We start from the raw sequence: 13,006 nt of genomic DNA on the forward strand, positions 1-13,006 counted from the left end.
TGAGGAAGTATTTTCTGTCACTTTTAATATCGGCTGTTATTACAGTTGTACAGAAGTCTCCCTCTTATTTTAATTTCCTCCAACAGATTTATATTCTTTAAGGCAGTCTTCCAAAATAAATATTTTCTGTGCTTTTTTAAAGCGTGAAGAGCCTAAATGTGAGCTGAAATATTCAACTAAACACACAAATCTCCAGTTATTTCAGACCTGTTACAGCTTTAGCAGTTTGCAGGAGAGATGGCTCATTAACACTGAAAAAAATGCAAGACTGCACCATGGGCTAACTTGAATTATTTTGGAACTGCAATTTAAGACATCATGACTGCAATTAAATAGGCAGGTGTTTTAAAACATGGTATATTTAATATTTCTTTCCAAAGTCATGAAATTACCTGTGGCAAAAAGGAACTGCCCTTGGAAGCATGCAAAAAATACACTGCTAATGGAATGTTTATAAAACAATTCAAGTAAACCATGACTCCACAATGCCCAAAAAGCATCATTCTGACCATTGGATTAGTGAAGAAATATCAGTTTTGAAAACACCACATTCCCCCATTTCTCACAAACTTGTATTAAAAACACCTTCTGCAATGCCTAAGAGACTAGCAAATATAGATTTCTATATGCAGCTGCAGACATTCAGAGCTTTCTAATCAATGTTTCACCAAGAGCTCTCTTTCACCTTTACACTAAGAGTACATCTGGGATGGACACTTGTAGGCACTATCTTAATGACAGAGCACAAGAAGAGATGATAACTGAAGTATTTTTAAATCCATCACAATTCCTGTAGCAGCAATGCAAAATCTACAAAGTTATGTGAAAAAAAAAGGCAGGACAAGAAGGAATCCTAACAGATCTTCAGAAGACAAAATCCATTGGTTAATAAACTTTTTTTTCTTTTTTCTTTTTTCTTTTTTCTTTTCTTTTTTTTTTTTTTTTGATGTGACATTTGAAAATCCCTCTGTTTTGCTACAGTCTGCCCCTAGAATTCATAGCTGCTAGCTCTCACTTCTTAGCCAGGGCTTGGCCACATTCATCATTATCTCAGTCCAAAATAATACAGATCCTAGGGATCTGGAGTTCAGAAATACAGATGCCCATTAAGCACTGTCAGATGCAAGCCATGTTTGCTAAGATAGTCAGCAAAGATGATTTACAAGTATGCCTGTGCTTAGTTACGCCACAGAGAAATAAAACATTTCTGATCTGCTAACATAATGCACAAAACCCAAAGCAAAATCTCTTGATGTTGTGACAGCCTTGTAAAACAGAAGATTTGGCAAACATTTTATATAGACATAAAAAAATGGTAAGTGGCTTTTCATTGAGATCTGATAGAAGGAAAACAACATAAAAACAAGTCCGTGGTGAAAACTCTATGATTTTCTCTTTGATGAAGCATCTCTACCACCTTTGGTAGTGGCAATCAGCTCTACTTTACACTGAAGCAAAGCTCCAGCAGCAGAAAGGGCTCTTCAGGAAAGACAGGAATGAACTATGCAAAAGCAGTTGATTCTCCCGAGTAAATGGCTGCTTCCCAAAGATAAATACAGATCACCATCAACATCCCAACCAACAGCTTCCAAACACCACATAGACTTGTTCTAAAAATGTACATTTAATGCATTTTGGAAAGGTAAGGTACAGTCCTATGAACAGAAGGCCTAATGCAGCCCTGTGTATTGCCACTGCGTAGATGCACTGACATCCAAAGAGGCTGGAGCTCCACTGAAGGTTCTGCTCCCATGTGGATATTCAGTGTCTCTGCTCTCTGGTGCTCACACTGCAGCCTTTATTTCTACAAGGGTAAAAATAACACATCTTCCTCATCTGGATGCTCATTTTCTCCACACATTTAGGAATTCATTACTTTTGATACCACTACCTCTGCAATATTTGCTTCAAACTGGTTATGAGCTCAGAGTTATTTGGGGACAAGAGAGGATCTGGGGAAGCAGCACAAGCAGTGACTGCAGGAACCTTTCCTCTTAAAGAAGTCACTAAAATAAAGTCTCAGCATCACCAAAAACAGCACTGGCTGTAAGAAATCACTGCCAATTTGACAAAGTACAGATGCAAGACGGATGTTCTATGGTTTAGTCTATCCTTAATAAAATAGTTTGTCTCATGATCTCTATTCTCTTTATTAATGTGAGCACTACTGTGAATAGAAAAAAAGTATTAGCTTGAAATTTAAAAAAAAAATACAGATATTAAAGACTAGAATCTACTCTTTCTTCTTTTGTAGATCTACCATAAAAGAACTTAATCAGATCAGTGTAGAATTAAATAGTCACCATTTTCCTGGAAAACATGCTATATCTAGAGATAAGAACAGTACAGATAAGCTGCAGAGAAAAGGAAATCAGTTGGACTGGTTCAATGCCACAATAGCCTAATTTACACAGCACAAAAGTGTGATCTGGTACTACATCTATTAGGAAAGACTCAATACTAGCAAGACTACAAAGATGCTACAATGCTGTTCAGTAGCCCAATGCATGAAATTAATTAAAAAAGAAAACCAACACGCTGAAGACAAATCAAGGTTTCTCATGAGTGGTTTCACAGTTACAGTATAATATAGTTTACAAAAGGCCCATAAATGAAATCTTCAACACACATCTATGAGAAAAACTGTTTTACCCAAAGCTTATTACCTTAAGCAGTGTTGCATGACACTGGATTAGAGAAAAAGATTGGGAATGAGCAGAACAAAGGATTTTGTACAGTAAGACAACATTTACAGGAAATCAACAACCAACCCAACAAAAAAAACCCCACACAACAGAAGCCACACACACAGACCAGCCACCTGAAACTATACTTAAGGTAACTGATTTTCATATGGGGAACACACAAATAAAATGAGCAAAAATCTACGTGTTATCATCTTTAAAGAAAACAAAATTTCAGTACACAAAAGAAGTTGGGAATAACCATATGGAGCTGAAAGTGGAATGAAGACACAATGAACTCAAGTGGCATTGAGCAGATGTGCTAAGGTAGTGCAGAGATCTTGTTATATGTGATGTCCCAGTGACCACCAATAAATGTTTAGGGACCGAAAAACAACATTTAAAAATCAACTGCTAATTTGGACATTGTTCTTAGCCTATGGAGCTAATTTGGTGATATGGGTTTTCTTTCCAAAGAAAAAAAAAGGTGTGGTTTTAGTTGCATTTACTTGCAAGAACTTGAAGTCTGTTCAAAAGCTGAATCTTCTTCAAAGGAGCATAAGCTGTCCCTATTCTCTCATTTTCTTCATTTTAGAAATAACAAGCACAATGTACTCTGAAAACAGGGCTGAGAAACTAGCTAATGCCACGTGCTGTAAGAGGTATTGCCAATCATTAGAAGTTTCTTTGGTTTTGTTTGCTTTTATTGTTCTTTTAAGTACACAGTACTTAAATTTTAAATCAGGTGCTATCACTTTCTCTCAGGCTCTGAAATAAGTCCAGATCACATACAGCTTCAAAGGAAACAATCTCTTAATGACACATCCAGAAATCCAAAAACTTCAACCAGCTACATAAGGAGACCTCATAGCCACAGACACTCAAACACACACAAAGCAGCTGTCATTTATGTTATTTGTTCTCATCACAACTGGAAGGAGTAGCCCACAGGCTCTTCCACCACTAACTGGTATGGATTCTGGACACCACAAAACGTTTATTGCAACCTCCAGAAATTGCTAATTTAGCTACCAGCCTTTAGGTTATCAGAACTGAAACTGGAGGGAAGAAAGGCTGGAAGTACCAAATTTATGACAGGCACAATGCTGGCCACCTACAGACATCCCACAAACAAAGAAAAGAACATCACAATTGGCTTTACTACTGAGCCTATATCAGTCCACTGTCGTAATGGCCCATGTCCTATATTGCAAGCTGACTCTTAATGGATATTGAACCACTTGCTTTGTATATTACTGAGCCCTAAAAGCTTGGGAACTGCTTTATTCAAAGCATGTTTTCTAACTTGTAATTACCTCAGCCACCTGTTTCCCTTACAGTGATACTTTCTGTGGAATTACACCTATTTGGACAAGCTCAACACATCATCAGGAAAAAAACAAAACAAAAAAACAGTACTGTCACAATTGAGGAAAAGGAAAGAAAACAGTTTTAGCATCAACATAAATAAACTTAAAATTGCCATGAAGCCTAAGCTGAAAAGCTGCTATTGCCAAACTGCTGTCCAGAAAGCTGCATTGTTTATAGAACAGGCTTTCTTCTACTAATTTACAAGACCAAGGCTCAGTCAAACAGCAGTGCAGGCTTCAGATCTACCTTCTTGTTGTAGCAGTCATAAAAGCAGTAAAACCAGCCATATTTGAGATATTTTTTCTTTAGTCACTGATCTATTAGAATGAGAACCATCTCTGTCACGCATGGGCAAAGTGTATTATTAGGTATGGCATATGTTGTTTTAAACATTGTTAAAGTACCTAAATGTAGGGATAAGAGTCTAAATAATGAACTGACAACTACTATGAGCTTCTTCACTCCAAAAAACAAATGTACTTAGCAGTACCTGAAACACGTAGGTATTATTGATTAAAATCAAGTGACAGACATGCATTGCTCCCGTAATGTGAGCTTTAAGCAAAATGCTTGCTTGCATTTACAAATCAAGTAAGACAAAATACTGAAAGGCAGTTCAGAAAGATTAATTGACTGCAGAATAGCAGGACAGTATTATTAACCCTGTGCTCATAGCTTACAGTCCATTGAAGCACAGGCACGAAAGAGTTCAAGAATATGAAGAGAATTTTCACCTAATCTTATTTTCTATTTCAACAGTATCTGCTCTCTGTTATCATGCCCCCAAAAAACGAGGAACATACAAGTTACAAGACATAATAAATGGAGAGAGTTTCTAAAAATTGTTGAATACGCTGGTAATTATATTAGTCATACTGTATGAGTTCCAGAAAATAAGGCAAGCTACTGGAAAATATGATGAGGAAAAAAGAAATGATATCCTACAAAATGTTGGAAGAAAAGAATTTATAAAGAATTTGTGAGAGCTGCTCCATCCTAGGTCAAGTAACTTTTTTTTAATTTACTTCTACAAAAGGATCGTGGAGAAAATCCTCTCTGCAGGACAGGATGTAGCAGCACGAACTTGCTGGTAAGAGAAATTCATTCTGATCCCAACCTTCAAATGGGCCAAGTCAATGTTGTTATATTTTGCTGTAAATCTGAAAGGCTAGAAGTGAAGCAATTCTGAAACAATCTGTCCTAATTTATGCTCTCTGCAAAGTCAAGGCCAGCACTGTGCAGTAGAATGCAATTATTCCTAATAATATATGAGAAATTACACAGGGAAAAGCTTGTGGTATCCCAGTGTAGATCAATACCCTTAGTAACAAAGAAATAGGAAATTTCCACAGCCTCAGGAAATACAATGCTAACAGTTGTCATTAGAAGCTTTGATCTAACCATTTGAAAAGGTTAAGAAAATAGGAAAAAAATGATACAAATATATTCACACTTTTTTTTTTTTAACCTTCTCTTTCTTCTCTGTCTCAAAACAAAACAAAACAAAACAAAACAAAAAAACTATTTATGAACAACTAGCTCCCTTCCTTGTGTTCTTTGTGGGTAGTTTAGCAGCAAAAGAACAATAATTACAGCATTTGATGCAGTGTTATTATACGTAGTCTCTTGTAGGTAGTTAGCAAAGGAGCAACAATCACATTTAAAGCAATGTTGTTGGATACACTCAGTATTAAAGAGACTGTTTAATTTCAGTTATTATTATCTGTCTGATCTTCCTAAGTTCTAACAGATACAGAACAACCCCACAGTAAAACTTAGGAATAAATCTGCTCTACCCAAGCCTGTAATTCAATTTACTGACAATTTTTCAGAAGCACACGGGTGGTTAAAGAGTATCATCTCATTCTCAATGTAAAACACAGGCACTAGCTGCTGGGAAAAATAAAGAAAATAGAACAAAATGCCATCATTCTCCATAAATCACTTAAAGAACACTGGTAAAGACATTAAAATCAGCTTCTCCGCAACAAACATTCTATTTCTTTCTAACTGTATAATAAAATGGTTTTCCATATCCTAACTTGGCCACCTACTAAGATGTACATAGTGTACATAGTGAGAACTTACAGACATCTATTTCAAAGCTTTTTTTTTTTTTTTAATGTCTTCATTGGGTTTATACAAACTTGAGAAATCTTAAATTTTCTGTTTGCAATGCATTTGTCTAATGAAAAATAGTTAGCTTGTAATTCTGAAGAAAGGATAAATGTAAAATTTGGTATATCATTACTGTGCTGAACAGCCCTGGTTATATAATGCCAAATCTTTCCTCTGGAACTCCAAGTACAACAACTTTCTTTGTTCCAGATCTGTTAGCAAGGCTGTTTGCTGGTGCAGTTACAATTCTTACATTTCAATAGTGAGATCCCAGCTTAAAGCAAGTTTTAAGCAGGATGGAAAGCTCCTTGGTGTCCTCTCACGCCATTTTCTAGAACAAATGTGAAGTTTTAGCTCAAATAACACTTTGCAAAAGTTCTCACCTCATTCAGAAGCCCATTATTTAGTACATATACACTGTTAAATTGAGAACAAAATGGTTTCTAACGCTGCCGTTTGGAACATTCAAACAACTAAAATGAAGAACAATTGCAATTTTTACTACAGCATTTTTGAATATACTCACCCAGGATTATAAAGCATAACAGCTGATAGGTTCTCACAAGATTTTGAAAGATCTGTCATAGACAAACTGAAGGAAGACAGCAGTCCACTCTAACAACAGACCATAAAATGTATGTGTTAGACAAAAACTGACGCGCTTGTTTCACTTCATGAAATATTCTATGTGAAGCAAAACTAAAATTCTACAATGATCAATGTGTGCCTGCATTAGCAAGAAAGTTGTGAAGGGATTTAAGTTCCCCCAGATGCTGATTTAATTTTACCTTTCTTTTTTCCCTTAGTTTAGCAGCTTCTTTGGGATGGTTAAAGCGAAACATATTGGTTCTTCCAAGTAATATCACAGCACCTGATGAGAAAAACACATACCATGTACTGTCAACAGAATGTACCAGGAAATGCCAAATGATTTTTCAGTCATTCAATATGTAAGCAAAGCTTCCCATTAAATCAGGACAAAATGAAAATGCATTTTGACAATCCAAGTGTATAACAACATTTAGTCACAGTTTTGTTAACAGATGTGCATATTTTATTCCTCCTTCTTCCTACTTAAAAGAACATGTTCACACACACAAAAGGTCAACTATACTCATGTAGTTTAGGTTAATGATAGGAAGAGGAAGCAATCATAGCAACTGACCCAATCTGACCTACACGCTCTACAACAGTACTACTTTGGAAACTACTAGCAGGTATCAAACAACATGGGAACATCCATAAATATGACTAAGAACAAACTAATCATCATTCATCCACGACTGATCGAAGTAAAATTTCATTTCGCCTCTACTTTTCCTTCATTTGTAGTCCCATTAACCTTTTTCTTCTTTATGTAGAAGAATGCTGAAGTTTGTCATCACTCAGAACAAGATTATTAGTCCTTTATACTCAGTAGTTATTTTCTCAGGGAAGAACCTTGAATAATTCATACTGTTCACTTCCTATCCATTATGGTATTTAATCAGTTATGGTACAGATCCACATATAATGTGATTCTGGGCAATTCTTATAATATTATAAGGATGATGATGCCCAGATTAATACCTTCCTACTAAAAAGTACGCTGTCTGTGATGTTTCACTACTCTTGTAACAATGAAGCCTTCCAACTTAATCACAACAAAATCAAGCATTTATCTGTCAGGGTGAGTTACTTTTAGAAGAAAAAGGATTCTATTACACTTACAACCCCCAAAAAATGCACTTACAACCTCCTCATACAAATTGTTATCATGTGAGAATGAAATGCTGTCCTTAATAAGGAGCGGTCCTCATAAATTAGCTCAGTTCTGAACATCGACCCCAATAAGGTCATTTGGCCTTGATAAATCAATGACAAAAGGCACTACAATCACAGTATCACTTCTTGATGTCTGCAAAACAGATCAGATCTTGGACCAAACAGTTTACCTTGTCAAATCTTAAGAAGAGTAACGTTTCACTGATCTGTATGCAGATTGTATTGCAAAGGCATTTTGATACCACCTTTGTGATTTATGTGACACAACCTGTTGACCTTCCCTCCATGAAGTGTGCCAGGCACATTTATTTTTTAATGTAAGCATATTAGAAAGGTGCTAGTCTTCACATGCTGGCAAAAAAGACAAAACACCTCTCTATCCTATTCTTGCTGTGTTCTGGGAAGGCTGTTTGATGACTTTAGCAGAGGAGAGGATAAGAATTTCAGTAAAATTACCTTGGTTACTTTCAGATGAAGATTCATATAATTGTAAATATTTTTGATTACACTACTAGATAGAAGGTAGGTACTTAAATAAATGAATACAGATATGGATTCATATTCCTAACTTCATGCATCTAAAAAATATAGGAGAAAGACTTAAAAACAGCACACGATACTCAAAACCAGATGGCAGATCATATGAACAACAACTGTGTTTCTCTTCCAGTACTTCTCCAAATCATATGATCATAAGCCTAGCAGGGGAGGACCTGGCTTCAGTTTGAATAGGGGGAAAGAGATGTGTGCATGTCACTTATGGAAGTATTTAAATTCACAGAATGCTTTGGGTTGGAAGGGACCTTAAAGATCCTGTAGTTTCACCCACCTGTGCCATGAGCAGGGTTGCCAACCACTAGACCTCTTTGCTCAATTTAGTACACCTGGATGGTGAAAGAGCAGATTACATGGGGAAATGCAATTCTTCCACTTCTCCTATTACATGCCTCCTTTTTATCCTAGGATGTCATAGGCATTATTATATCATCACGCCACTTTTTGCATTATGGGACCTCTGCATGCTTGTTATTCTACTATTAAGGAATAACTACAGTCTTAACTTCCATTTGACAGAAGTGAGATATGCAACATGAAAACCTAGTAAAGAAAAAAAAGTTTTGATCAAAGCCACTCTGTCAAATAACTCCTAAGCATCAGGTTAGATTATCTGTTATTATACAATGCAGTTCCCCATCAGAATGCAAATGCACAGTGTTAATGTCGTCATGGAAACATAACTGGATTTGCTATGCTGTTTGCTTTTTATTTGTTTACCCTAAGCAACAATTCTTATTCTCCTTGAAAGTTAAATGGCAAAGAACAAAAGGTTTCACAAATACACTGACAGTATGAAGAACAGCAACAAGAACCATGCAGAACCAGCCTATCATTTATGGATACCTTTGATCTGGTAACTTAATGGGTGAACTCCAACACAGAAATGACCAGAGAGCATAGGAAATAAATATGAAGAATGTATATTCAAATATTGTCTACACACAGCAATATTTCAGAACTGCACAAACAAAAGTATCTATAATTAAGATCTGCCTAACTTCTAAATTACTTTTGTTTTGTTTTTAAAAGTACTTCTATTAACAAACTATGAAAAGAAACAAACATTGAGAGATTATGTTAACTATAGAAAGGTTGGCAGCTTAGCTTAAAAATGGAAAATGCAGTTTAAACTGAGGACAACTTTAAGGTAAAGGACAAGCTCCAGTGAATATTTGTTCAATTACTTTTAGAAATTCTACCAGATGCTCTTAATAAAGTAAAAATAGTGTAATGAGCTGCATTTACACAGAGGCCACATTAGCTAGAATTCACGAATGCAGGAATTAATCTGAAGAAGGAAGTGGTAATTAACTACTATGCCTCTTTTTTATTATTATTATTAATAACTGTTCATTTGAAAATGTGTCGAATTTTTAGATTATCATAAACGGAAACACTTAAATATATCAGCAGATAATCAGCAATACCCAAATCAGATCCTTAAAGAGGTTGGCACTGCATGCTGTGAGACTAAATGCTAACACAGCTAGGATACACGCACTGTGCACAAGTTGTTAAATCAGTTGATTTATCAGCTTTGCTAGCCCGATGTCATAGCTGTAACCCTTCCTTCAAACTCAATCTGGTTACACGGTTCACAGGTCAGCCTAGGCAGCTGTTTTGCACAATTTAGTAATTCAAAGCAACCCTTTCCTCTGCCCCCTTTTTCTGAGTTGCAAATTTGTTTAGACAGAAAGTCAGAAGGCAAAACAACAACAACAAAGCACACTTTCACCCTTTATAGTCCAAATTTCAAGTTGATACATCATCTAGAACAGAGAAATAGAATCCAAACTTCAACTTCCTTCTGAGGCCAATCAAATCTGTACTGCCTTTGAAAGGCAGCAGGCTAAAGAAAAGATGAGGCATTGCAACTGCAATTCTCATTAAGTGTTTCTTGCCAGTGTTTCTAATAAGATATAAATAGCATTTACTCAATTTCAAGACAAAAGGGGTTGGGCTTTCTTTCTGACTGCAGAACTCTCATTCTGCATGAATAGATACTTGACAGAATCATCAACATCCCCTCCTCACACCAAAACTCCTTGCTTTCTGTAAGCAGAATTTTGAAGCACTTGCGTTCAGAAAGACCAAGACTTCTCTCACACAGTGCTGTTCTGTCCACTGTGTTCCTCATTTTTTAGCATAAGTTTATTCTGAAAGCTAATTTCTGTGAATGTCAAATGGCACTGCTTTTCAGCAGCTGGGCTGCAACAAAACCTCACTGCTCAATGGGTCTGCTTAGCTAAGTGAGAAGGTATTCCTGGTTCTCCTGGAAGATAAAACATCAGAACCTCAGCTGCAGTGCTCCTCAGCTTATTTGATGCTGTTTCTTTCCATGCCAACAAAATACATCTTTGGTCCCAGTTGTCCGAGAAGCTTTTTCCATTCCTAGATTTCAAAGCTTTAATATTAAACTTACAATTCCCTGAATGTCACCTGTAAGGGTTACTCTCCCCCTGTTTGTTATTTCCCTTCAGCTGCAGTTAACAGATACTCCAGCTAAACCTCCTGTTGTGCAAGAGGATTTGGCAGCAGTGTGTTAAGTGGGGCTGGCCTGGACCTCTGAGGAGCTGGAAAAATATGTCTCTAGTGCTACTGGTTTCCACATGACTAAAATATTCTTTCTCTTAATATCACAGCAATCAAAGCAACCTGCCATGGAGTTCACTTTCCACATAAGGTTTGAATGAAATCAAATGGTAAGTATCAGTTCACACTGAAGATCAAGAAGTGACTTAAATTAGTAAAGAGTTCTCTTTACAGCACATAGCAGTTCTGTGACAGAACAAGAAATCCATGGCTCACCTGATCACCTTGGGCTGCAGATGAGAAGAAACTGAATTAAAATTAAATGAATTAAAACTGTAATCCCTCTGTATACACGTAGATTTTTCAGTGGTCTTGCCAGAAAGAAACAAAGACACTATCAAAAATTACACAATGCTGGTTAATACCTTGGTTTAGGTGCGTGGCCTCAGTAATCTGAATTCCATTCACAGAACACTGTGCTCCATTCAGTGGTATTAGATTCACAGTACCATTAAGATTTTCAAAGATGCAATGCTCACTTTCCAAATCCAGACCATGAAGAACTAAACATACAAAAATAAAATAATTAGTCTTTTAACAGCTAATAAGATTTGCATGCTGATATTGATTCATTAAGGACATATTGAGTTACATATTTCCAAATGTCTTTTCTCATTTTTTTCTGGGCAATATTTGCTCTTTCATTTATCACTTCCCACATTCCTTAAACACTGTCCCCATTTTTTTTTTTTTGTTTTATTGCAATAGAAGTGCTTTTTTTCTGATTTATTTTACATAATGGTCTCTTCACATATGTTTTGGCACCAGATTAATAAGTGCTCATTCTTTTCTGATAAAGAAAACAGGAAAGGAAAGTTTATGTATTTGTGGAGACAGACTTTTTTGCTTAATTTCACTGAGATGAACTCACTGAGAGCAGCCCTGTACAGAAGCACCTGGGAGTCCTGATGGAAGAAAAGCTGTACGTGAACCAGCAGCATGCACTTGCAGCCCAAGTAGCCAACAGTATCCTGGGCTGCACCAGCAGAGGGATGGCAGCAGGGAGAGGATTGTCCCCATCTACTCTGCTTTTGAGCTCCCATCTGCAGTATTGTGTCCAGGCCTGGGGCCCCCAGCACAAGAAGGATGTGAAGCTGTTGGAGTGAGTTCAGAGGAGGATGACAAAGATGCTCAGGGAGCTGCAGCACCTCTCCTATGTAGAAAGGTTGAGAGATGTGGATTTGTCTAGCTTAGAGAAGAGAAGGCTTTGGGGAGACCTCACTGTGGCCTTCTAATACTTAAAGGGAACTTACAAGCAGGAAGGGGACTAAATTTTCACTTGACTAACAGTGATAGGACAAGGGGGAATGGCTTAAAACTAAAAGAGGAGAGGCTGAAGTTAGATGTTAGAAGGAAATCTAAACTCAGAGAGTTGTAAGGCAGTTGAACAGATTGCCCAGAGAGCTGGGGGTGCTCCATCCCCAGAGGTGCCCAAGGCTAGGTGCCCAAGGATGGGGCCCTGGGCAGCTTCAGCTGCTGGAGGGCAGCCAGCCCACAGCAACGGGTTGGAACTGGATGAACTTTAAGATCCCTTCCAACCTAAGTCATTCTATGATTCTATAGTAACATGCAATTCCAGACTGAAAGGCTGAAAAAAGGTTATATTTCTATTATGTTCAGGCACTTATCAATCAGTTAGGCTACTTTCTGTGCATTATGTGTGATTATCTCTACCAATATTGCTTAACATCGCATGGTATTTATATAAAAATCTTAATCCACACATCTTTTAACCACAGGATATATACAAAATAACATATCTGACTTCTCAGCTTTTCATTTGAGAATTTAAGGATGCAGTTTATTTCATGAAACTGCCTCTAAGCAACATATGTGACAGGGCAGTTCAGCAATTGCAATTAATTGTCTTTTAAAAAAGTAAGAAATACAGTACAAGAAGCCTACCTACTTTTCACTTA

General features: G+C 36.8%; 1 protein-coding gene across 4 annotated transcripts in view; it reads right to left on the bottom strand.

The window, feature by feature from the left end:
* The window catches only part of KIF16B (kinesin family member 16B), a 138,420-nt gene that overhangs the window by 66,138 nt on the left and 59,276 nt on the right, over positions 1 to 13,006 (bottom strand). For all 4 annotated transcript variants that reach the window (XR_016463840.1, XM_090134645.1, XM_031603314.2 and 1 more), the window contains exons 15-17: positions 11,453 to 11,590; positions 6,962 to 7,044; positions 6,700 to 6,788 (exon numbers count right to left, since the gene is read on the bottom strand). Coding sequence is in view for 3 of the 4 variants with exons in the window: in XM_090134645.1 (XP_089990771.1) it covers positions 6,700 to 6,788; positions 6,962 to 7,044; positions 11,453 to 11,590 (310 nt within the window). In the remaining variant the exon portion in view is untranslated. The remainder of the gene's footprint in view (positions 1 to 6,699; positions 6,789 to 6,961; positions 7,045 to 11,452; positions 11,591 to 13,006) is intronic.

The sequence above is a fragment of the Phasianus colchicus genome, chromosome 2 (genome assembly GCF_987193195.1).
Source record: "Phasianus colchicus chromosome 2, bPhaCol1.hap1.1, whole genome shotgun sequence".
Classification (NCBI taxonomy): Eukaryota; Metazoa; Chordata; class Aves; order Galliformes; family Phasianidae; genus Phasianus; species Phasianus colchicus.